The sequence below is a fragment of the Solanum dulcamara genome, chromosome 9, assembly GCF_947179165.1.
Source record: "Solanum dulcamara chromosome 9, daSolDulc1.2, whole genome shotgun sequence".
NCBI classification, from domain to species: Eukaryota; Viridiplantae; Streptophyta; class Magnoliopsida; order Solanales; family Solanaceae; genus Solanum; species Solanum dulcamara.
In genome coordinates this window covers 9,439,399-9,450,064 of record NC_077245.1, presented here as the reverse complement: position 1 = coordinate 9,450,064, position 10,666 = coordinate 9,439,399, and the positions used below count along the sequence as shown (strand labels likewise).

The following is a 10,666-nucleotide window of genomic DNA, read 5'->3' as shown; positions in this document are numbered from 1 at the left end:
AGAGAGAGAGGAAATTGCGTATCTGTGTATTTCAATTTTAATTTTGAGATACAAGTTGCATTTGAGATACAGACTATTTGGCTTTCTCCTCTATCTCTCTCGCTCTTGCTCGTCTCTCTCCTCTCTAAAACTATTGCTATAAATTGTAATTATACAAACTATAGCTATTATTCATAATTATGGTTCAAACTAAAGCTATTTATGAAAATTCCTCTAAACATATTTACAACATTCTGTACTACATGACTGGCTAAAACGCTACAAGCACTATTGACAGGGTCATTGGCACTTATGTTCTTAAAATTTTGTGTTGGTATTTAATTTTTATCCTTGTAACAAATATTACTCTCGTGGAACTTTCACTGCATGAATTTATGCCCACTAAGCATAAGTTCGATTCTTAAAAGATAAAAATTAAAGACCAGACTATTTGAAATGTAAATTGTGCAATGACTTGTAGCCCGTCAATTACCAAATGACTTTTAATTCGTTGGTATATACTCACACGAACAGTGACTCATTGACTTCCAAGTCGTTCTAATTCTACCCGTGTTTTACAAGCTGAGAATTAAACTCAGCAAGACTTGTAGTGATTCACTGCAATATAAAACTATAACTGCACAAGTAGTCAATAACAAAAACAAACAACTGAAATCTTTTATCCTTCAAGATGATTCCCAGAATATTTTATTTCCTTCAGTTTTTCACTCTCTTCACTGTTACTTTTGCTTCCACTGAGGAAGCAACTGCTCTCCTCAAATGGAAAGCAACTTTCCTAAACCAAAATAATTCCTTATTGGCTTCATGGACACTAAGTACTGATTCATGCAGGGATTGGTATGGAGTTATGTGCTTTAATGGTCGGATAAACAGGCTGAATAATAGTGTTGTTGGTACACTCTATGATTTTCCATTTTCATCTCTCCCGTTTCTTCAATATGTTGATCTTAGCATGAACCAGTTTTCTGGTATCATCCCCCCTGCAATAGGAAACCTCACTAATCTTGTCTATCTTGACTTGTCGTCTAATAAGTTTTCAGGCAAAATCCCACCTCAAATCGTCTCACTATCCCATAGTAAACTTTCTGGTTCAATTCCTGCAGAAATAGGGAAAATAAAGTCACTTGAGAATTTATTTTTACAGAGTAATAATCTTTCTGATTTGCCTGGACTAAAACTTCTGTACCTTCATTCTAACCAACTTTCTGGTCCCATTCCTACTGAGTTGGGGAATTTGAAAAATCTCAATGATATGAAGCTATCCCATAATCAGCTCAGTGGTTCAATTCCAACCACTTTAGGCGATTTAATTGGCCTCAAAATTCTGTACCTTCATTCTAACCAACTTTCTGGTCCCATTCCTAGTGAGTTGGGGAATTTGAAAAACCTCAATGATATGGAGCTATCCCATAATCAGCTTAGTGGTTCAATTCCAACCACTTTAGGCGATTTAATTGGCCTCAAAATTCTGTACCTTCAGTCTAACCAACTTTCTGGTCCCATTCCTAGTGAGTTGGGGAATTTGAAAAACCTCAATGATATGAAGTTATCCCATAATCAGCTTAGTGGTTCAATTCCAACCACTTTAGGCGATTTAACAGAGCTTGAAATTATGTACCTTCATTCTAACAACGTTCTGGTCCCATTCCTAGTGAGTTGGGGAATTTGAAAAACCTCAATGATATGGAGCTATCCCATAATCACCTTAGTGGTTCAATTCCAACCATTTTAGGCGATTTAATTGGCCTCAAAATTCTGTACCTTCATTCTAACCAACTTTCTGGTCCCATTCCTAGTGAGTTGGGGAATTTGAAAAACCTCAATGATATGGAGCTATCCCATAATCACCTTAGTGGTTCAATTCCAACCACTTTAGGCGATTTAATTGGCCTCAAAATTCTGTACCTTCAGTCTAACCAACTTTCTGGTCCCATTCCTAGTGAGTTGGGGAATTTGAAAAACCTCAATGATATGGAGCTATCCCATAATCAGCTTAGTGGTTCAATTCCAACCACTTTAGGCGATTTAACTCGCCTCAAAATTATGTACCTTTATTCTAACCAACTTTCTGGTCCCATTCCTAGTGAGTTGGGGAATTTGAAAAACCTCAATGATATGTCGCTATCCCATAATCAGCTTAGTGGTTCAATTCCAACCACTTTAGGCGATTTAACGGAGCTTGAAACTCTACAACTTAATTCTAACCAACTTTCTGGTCCCATTCCAAACGAACTTGCATATTTGGATCACTTGGTTTTCCTGTCAATGTCTTACAATGACTTTTCAGGCCAGTTGCCAGAGCGGCTTTGCCAAGGTGGGAAACTTGTGAACTTAACAGTCAATAGTAACAATCTTACAGGGCCAATCCCAAGAAGCTTGAGCAAGTGTTCGAGTTTGAAAAGGGTTCGCTTCGATAACAACAGTTTTAGTGGGAATTTATCTGATGCTTTTGGCATCCATCCAGAGCTTGTGTTCATTGATTTGAGTGACAATGATTTTCATGGTGAACTCAGCAGCAACTGGGGGAAATGCAAAAATTTGACTGATCTGCGGATAGCCAGAAACAACATTGGTGGCAGCATACCACCAGAAATTGGAAACATCAAAGGGCTTCTAGGACTAGATCTTTCATCGAATCATTTGATTGGGCAGATTCCAAAGGAATTTGGAAAATTAACCTCTCTGGTTAATCTTTTTGTGCAAAACAACTATATTTCAGGCAATATACCTCGGGAACTTGGGTCACTGATAAAGTTAGAGTCCCTCGATCTGTCAGACAACAGATTGAATGGGTCGATCCCAACGTTTATAGGAGATTTCATGCACTTGTTTCAGTTGAACCTGAGCAACAACAAGTTTGGCCAGAGAATTCCAATGGAGATAGGGAGGATAACTCAGCTTAATGTACTTGATTTGAGCCATAATCTTCTGGTTGGAGATATGCCCCCTCAGTTAGCCAATTTGAAGGTGTTGGTAAACTTAAATCTTTCCCACAATGGCCTATCTGGGCGCATTCCGGAAGAACTCGAAAGTTTGACTGGTTTGCAGGATGTCGTATTGTCATACAATGAGTTGGAGGGTTCAATCCCTAATAATAAAGCTTTTATGAATGCTTCATTGGAAGGTAATAAAGGTCTTTGCGGCAATGTAACTGGACTTCAGCCCTGCAAAAGGCCATCTTCTGTGGTGAAGAAGCACTCATTGGCGAAGGGACGCAAACTCATCCTCATCACTGTACTTCCTGTTATGGGAGCACTAGTTCTACTCTGTGTTTTCATTGGTGTTCTGTTTATGTGTGATAAAAGAAGGAAAGTTGGAGATGTTGAAAGAAGGGATGATGGTTGGCTTTCAATATCCATGTTAGATGGAAAGGCATTGTACAGGGACATCTTAAACGCCACAGAAGAGTTTGATGCAAAATTTTGCATCGGGCAGGGAGGACACGGAAGCGCTTACAAGGTAAACCTTCCATCATTAGGGAATATAGCTGTGAAGAGACTTCATTCTTCATTTGAGAATACACATCCCAAAAGCTTCATGAATGAAGTAAGGGCATTGACTGGGATCAAGCACCGGAACATTGTGAACCTCTACGGCTATTGTTCGAATGCACATCACTCATTCTTGGTTTATGAGTATGTGGAGAGGGGGAGTTTGTCTAGTATTTTGAGCAATGAAGTTGAGTCCAAGAAATTGGATTGGCTTAAAAGGGTGAATATCATCAAAGGTGTTGCTTTTGCTTTATCTTACATGCACCAGGATTGTTCACCACCAATTGTTCATCGAGACATATCAAGCAGTAATGTTTTGCTTGACTCCGAGTATGAAGCTCGTGTTTCAGATTTTGGCATAGCTAAGCTTCTCAAGCCAGACTCATCCAACTGCACTACGCTAGCAGGCACATATGGCTATGTTGCACCTGGTAAGTTTTTAAATATTTCATGAACTATAGCCAAACACTCCATTGTGTTTATCTCATTAACACATTTAAATTGTTAATATTGTTTTGGAAATTGTATTGTTCAGAGCTTGCATATACTATGAAGGTTACGCAAATGTGTGATGTGTATAGCTTTGGAGTATTATCATTGGAGATAATCAAAGGAAAGCATCTTGGGGAATACATTACTGTGCTAGCAAATTCATCGATTATAGATCATGAGCAGCTTAGCGATTTGCTGGATGAACGTCTTCCATATCCTGCAGATAGAGTAAAAGAGGTTTTGTTTTTTATCATCAAGCTAGCATGCTCTTGTTTGCTTGAAACTCCAAAATCAAGGCCAACAATGCACTTCATATCTCATAAGTTATCATCAATGGATGCACGTCCACATACTCGTCAGAGAAATCCCCATGTAAGGCGAGCTACATAATCCCTGATATGTATCAAACTAACATCTCAATAAACAGAAATTGTGGTTGTAAAATATTGGAGATATTTCACTAGAGAAGTAAATTTCTTCTGCTTCTTTGGCCTTCAGAAAAAATCAAGAATTCAAGTTGTTGCATTTTTTGTTGCTTTCGATTGTTCTATAGAACATATGCAGGAACTCTAGTTTTAATGATTTACTAGTCTTTTGGTTTGCGACTCTTAAAAGTTTCCTTTTGGCCATGATTGATCCAAGCAAATACCATACTAGTCACTGTTGTTAATAACCATAAATTCGTCCTGCCATAATTTTTCTGAAATATGACTCTTTCTGAAATCTGTTAAAAGACCAACTCCAGCTCCTTGTTTTTAATTTACTGTTTTTGGAAAACATATTTCACCTTTTAAAAAATAAAATGAAACATATCTTTAATCCATAAGTTCTAAAACTATCAAACATATGCATAATTAAGTTTGGGGCAAAATTATCATTTTTATAATGAACTAGTTAATACATATCCTAAAATTGCAACGCAATATTTTACTAAATACTATTAATAACACAATTATTTTGAAACATAATATTTTGAAACTGAACTTATGAATATAGATACATTTTATAGGAACTAAGTTATGTGTGTTATGAACTGAAGTTATACCAGCATAAGTTCATTAGAATTAAGCGGCATACCTTGTTATGCCTTGTAAGACATAACTTGTATTATATTGTAAGACGAAATATATATTTTGTCTTGTGATATTTTTTTTTGAATGTCAAGATATTTTGGTCATTATATGTTAAAGTGCTCAAGGGCAAAAATTAAACACCACTAATTTGATGGGCAAAAATTAAAAATCACCCAAAATAAAAGCATTCATGAGAATGACTGATGTATGTGAGAGACTGAGACTTTTCTTCTTCTCGGGCCATCTCATAAGCAAAAGTTGAAACTAAGAGTGTGTTTGGTATGAGAATATTTTTTAATTTTCTCATATTTGGTTGATTTAAATATTTTGGAAAATATTTTTCAAATAAACTTATTTTCCTCAAATTTGAAGAAAATGGCTTCTTTCCAAAAACTAAGAAAAACATTTTTCAAAACTCTTCTCTAACCTTAAATTACAATATTTTCTTGGCCAAACCTATCGCTTGCCCCTTAAACTTGACATCAACATTTCACTTAGACATCTAAACCAAGATATTTCATTTTAGACACCTAATGTAAGGGTCTATTGTGTCATTTTGACACTTTTTAATCAATCTGACGTTTGAGTGTAGAGCGTGTATTACACTTTCCTCCACATAGATTAGTTGACCAATTAAATCCTGCCAATACTATCAACTTTACATGTCATATAACTTTAAAATTAAATAACCAAAACTTGATCTTCAACACAGTTCATTGTCTCTTCAGTTCAAAGAAACCCCCTTTTCCTTCTTCACCGATCAAAATCCACGCAAGTATATGAAAGTTCAATTTTCCTTGATTTTCGTTCAATGACCAAAACTTGAACTTCAACACACTGTGTCCATTGTCTCTTCAGTTTAAAAGAATCCCTCTTCCTTCTTCACTGATCAAAACCTAGGTAAGTGTATGGAAGTTCAATCTTTCTTGTTTTTCATTCAATTCTTAGTTAATACTAACTGTTATTTTTTTTATGTTGCCAATTTTCAGGTTTAAAAGTTGAAATCAAGTGTTGGAGATTGCATTTTTGTTGGATGTTTTGACATTTCTATCAACTGCTTCTTGAAGTGACATTAATTTGTGTTTGCATGTTTCATCCTTGAAGAAGAAGGTGTATGTTCTGGTTTGGTTGTGTCTACTCTCTGTTAGCATTTTGTAACTAGGTTTTTTTTGGAAATTGCACTGATAAAGTAAGGGGATTTTTGGGTATTTCCTTTTTGAAATATGGACGACTATATATTGACATGTTTTCATCATGGGGGTCATGTTATTGCAGACCCTAACCCTACTTACAGAGGAGAAGTAGATGTATTTGTCGTTGCCACTGATAAAGATCATTTTAGCCTTATCGAGTTTTTTCCATACACTGAAGACCTTGGGTAAACAAATGTGAAGGGTTTTTATTGTCAAAATGAAATTAACAATGAATTTGTCCAAGTTACTTCTGATATTCAATTGTTAGACTATGTGAAAGACTTAATAGATGGTGATGACTGTCATGTTTATGTGGTCCATGAAATTGATGAGTTAGAGGAACCAACTCCAGCTGGTCTTTTGCCGTGGCCAGGCTCTGTTGATGTTGGAAATGTGGAGAATGAGGTTGTTACAGATGTGAATGAGACTGAGGATATTTCAAATGTGAATGAGTCAGATCTGCATAGTAGTGACTCAGATATAAATGCCATTTCTGATGAAGATGGTTCAGATGTTGATGAAGAATTGAGATCTTTTAGATCTGAAAGGAGGAACAAAAGAAATTCTAATCCTAAGAGAAAAAAGAAAGTACCTGAAGAAATACCAATAGGTGAAGCTGGTATTGATAGAGGCTTTGAAGATATTGGAAGAAATAAGAAGGATAGATATGTTGACAGATTAGGAGGAGATGAAGATTATATTGATAGCTCAGACTGTGATAGTGATAATAGCACAGATGTGGTAGATGTAGAAGCTGTTAGGGGTGTTGAATAACCAGGAAGAAGGAAGAGTAAAAATATCAGGTATGATGCTGAATGTGAAGTCTCTATTTTTGAACTTGGAATGATTTTTGAAAATGCTAAACAATTTAGAAAGGCTTTGGCAAATTATGCAGTAGAAAATAATTATCAGATTAAGTTAAGGCCTAATGAAACTCATAGAGTGAGGGCTAAATGTAAATTCAAAGAAAAATGCAAATGGTTGTGTTATGGTGCAACTGATAGAGATTCTGGTAACTTTTTGATCAAGAACTACCATCCTATACGTAAGTGTTCTCCATCAAATAAGAACAAAATGTGTACAAGTAAATTCCTAGCAAACAAATTCAGGGATAAAATAACTAAACAATCATGCATAAAGATTTGAGAAATACAAGAATTATGTAGGGAGAAGTTAGGATTGTATGTGGGTAGGACCATCTGTTACAAGGCAAAGCTAATGATTCTTAGAATATCCATGGGTGACTGGAATATGGAATTTGCAAGATTATGTGATTATGCTGAGGTTATAAAACACACCAATCCTGGTAGTTCTGTTTTTTTAAGAATGGATGGAGAAACTGCACCAGGAAAGAATTTGTTTGTGTACTTTTATGTGTGCTTGGAGGCATTGAAAAGGGAGTGGAAGGAAGGATGTAGAAGAATAATAAGATTTGATGGATGTTTCTTAAATGGTGCTTGCAAAGGTGAACTTCTAGTAATAGTTGACAAGAATGAAAACAATTAAATGTTTCTTATAGCCTGGGCAGTTGTAGATAAGGAAACTAAGTATAGTTGAAGTTTCTTCATCAATTACTTGAAAGATGACCTGCAGTTGGGTACTGGACAGGGTCTTACTGTGATGGCAGATATGCAAAAGGTAATTACATATTACATTTGCTAAAGCTATTAGATTATCTATTAAGTATTGAATTGGATTTTGTTTAATCAGATGTTTCTTATAGCCTGAGCAGTTATAGATAAGGAAACTAAGTATAGTTGGAGTTTCTTCATCAATTACTTGAAAGAGGACCTGCAGTTGGGTACTGGACAGGGTCTTACTGTGATGGCAGATATGCAAAAGGTAATTACATATTACATTTGCTAAAGCTATTAGATTATCTATTAAGTATTGAATTGGATTTGTTTTCTTTGTAGGATTTTCATGCAGCAGTTGCTGAACTGCTACCAAATGCTGAAGTTAGAATGTGTGCTAGACACATTTGATCTAATTGGAATCAAACCTGGAAAGGAGAGGAAAGGAGAAAACAATTTTGGAGATGTTCAAAGTCAAGTTTTGAAGTGAAGTTCAAGGATGAGCTTCATAAAATGAGCAAACTTGGTAAGGATATTTGTGCTGACTTATTGCATTATCCAAAGGTGTCATGGATTAGGGCATTCTTTCAAGAGCATTCCAAATGTGATGTAGTTGAAAATAACATGTGTGAGACCTTTAACTCATAGATCATATTATGTAGACACAAATCTATAATAACTATGTTGGAGGAAATTAGAAGAAAGATAATGGCAAGATCTGTGAACATGATTAAGTTTACCAACATCTGGATATCTGATATTGCACCTATGGCTAGACTTATCTTAGAGGAGAATAAGGACAAGTCTAGGACATGCAAGGTGCTTTAGAATGCTGATGTTGGGTTTGAGATTGGAGAAGGGGAGTATAGGCATACAGTTAACATGGCTGATAGAGTTTGTAGTTGTAGAACTTGGCAACTGAGAGTCATTCCATGCCAACATGCTATTGCTGCTTTGTGCCACATAGAACAGGAGACTGAACCTCTTGTGGAACATTGGTATAAGAAGGATACCTTCTTAAAGGCTTATAGTCATTTCATCCAACCAATTTCAAATATGAAGATGTGGCCTGAAACTAACAATCCAAGGATTGAACCTCCGGAACCTAAACCAATGCTTGGCAGACTTGCAAGAAATAGAAGAAAGGGCAAAGATGAACCAAGAAAGAAGTATGGAAAAATTTCTAAACAAGGGGTGAAACAAACTTGTTCCATGTGTAAACAGCAAGGTCATAACAAGAGATATTGCAAGGTAACATAGCTAAACGGTAAAAATTAAAGACCAGTCTGTTTGTTAATTTGAAGGACAAATTATGTTATTTCTTCCTATTGCATGTCCAGTAGAGCGTCAATTAAGAAATGACTTTTGAATATATTTCCACAACTTTAAGCAAACTATAATAATACTGTTGATACATTGACAAATAATTTTTTAAAATATTATAAGATAGAAGATGTGTTTACAATATTATTGTTACGACTTTATAAATCTTTAGAAAATAGAAGAAGAAAATACGAATCCAATGCATAATCTTTCGAGTTGTTCACGATATCTATTTCCATAAACTGATCACAATTCAATAGCCTTCATCTTATTCTTCAAATCAAACTAAAACATGAATATAATAAGCATATTTGGAAGCATAATAATTTAAAAAGCCAATCATTCATTTCTTTTTACAATATCTCTATTTATAGGATTAAAATATGAAATATCAAATACTGTAATATAATTATGAATTATTTTAGGGATTATTATAATAAAAGGTTTTTAGAGTAATAAAAATATAGACCATTAAGATTTACATTTTAAAAATGACTCTTAAGCATTACATATTTAATATAAGTAATAATGTTAAAGAAGTGATTTTTTTGGTTTTTTAGCATAACACATAAATGAGAGAGAAATAGAGAAAAATCCCCAAATTAAGGAAAATAAATAAATAAATAAGTAGAGATGTCACCTCATTTTTTCTATTCCTAACTTTATTATTATATATAAATTTAAATATTTAAAATATGTTTTTGTTCTTCAACTACAAATGAATTAGATTAACACTTAGTTGTATGTTTTTCATTAATTTTGAGTCTTGCATAATTAATAAAGGTGAAGCTACAAATAAAATTCCTCAATAAGAATGTAAAGGAAGCAATGGATTTCAACTCTCTTTTTTTTTGCTTTGTTAGAGTAGAATTTGGGAACTCTCATAATTTTATTTTTGTAAAACATTTAAAAGAAGTCAAACATTTTTTTTTAAAAAAAAATGTAAAGGAAAAGACTCAAAATCTTTTTAGCTTTTATACTTTTCTACGTGTTTATTTTCCTAAAAATAAAAAAGTGTGTCTATATTTTATTTATGATTCACACGAGGTACATTTATAAAAAAAAAATGTTGTTAGTAGTAGTTTGTAAGCAATATTATTACAGAAAATGGCTACTTTTAGAGTTGTGAGTAATTATCGTTTCCATAATTTGGATAATAAAATCAATATTCTTATGTGAGAGATCAAAGAGTATGACTTAATTTTTTATAAAATAGTTAAAATACTTACATATTTATCAAATACTATCTTCATGTTATCAATATTTGCTACAAAATAATCACTATTTACATATTTCAAATAATAAATTTAAATAATATATTCCTAATGAGATCAAAAAGTAAGATGTAAGTTTATATAAAATAATTAAAATACATATATACGTGTGTGTATATATATATATAGAGACTTTTGTATTATACTAATGATCAAATAGTAAAATGGTGATTTGTCACGGGACAACACATTACACATTAGCAGATGGATGCTATAAATTCCTCTGAAAAATCATTAAATATTGTG

General features: G+C 33.9%; 3 protein-coding genes across 3 annotated transcripts; all 3 read left to right on the top strand.

Annotated features, from left to right (window-relative positions):
• The first annotated feature begins 640 nt into the window (after nucleotides 1-640).
• On the top strand, nucleotides 641-1,687 carry LOC129903359 (probable leucine-rich repeat receptor-like protein kinase At1g35710). Its single transcript, XM_055978897.1, has one exon. It carries the CDS (start codon nucleotides 671-673, stop codon nucleotides 1,667-1,669), a length of 999 nt encoding a protein of 332 aa, XP_055834872.1. The 5' UTR covers nucleotides 641-670; the 3' UTR covers nucleotides 1,670-1,687.
• Nucleotides 1,688-1,749: 62 nt separating this feature from the next.
• On the top strand, nucleotides 1,750-4,493 carry LOC129903358 (MDIS1-interacting receptor like kinase 2-like). The gene is made up of 2 exons (XM_055978895.1): nucleotides 1,750-3,922; nucleotides 4,027-4,493. The coding sequence occupies exons 1-2, from the start codon at nucleotides 1,828-1,830 to the stop codon at nucleotides 4,371-4,373; spliced, it is 2,442 nt and encodes an 813-aa protein (XP_055834870.1). The 5' UTR covers nucleotides 1,750-1,827; the 3' UTR covers nucleotides 4,374-4,493.
• Nucleotides 4,494-8,705: 4,212 nt separating this feature from the next.
• On the top strand, nucleotides 8,706-9,083 carry LOC129903508 (uncharacterized). Its single transcript, XM_055979070.1, has one exon. It carries the CDS (start codon nucleotides 8,706-8,708, stop codon nucleotides 9,081-9,083), a length of 378 nt encoding a protein of 125 aa, XP_055835045.1.
• The last annotated feature ends 1,583 nt before the right edge of the window (nucleotides 9,084-10,666 follow it).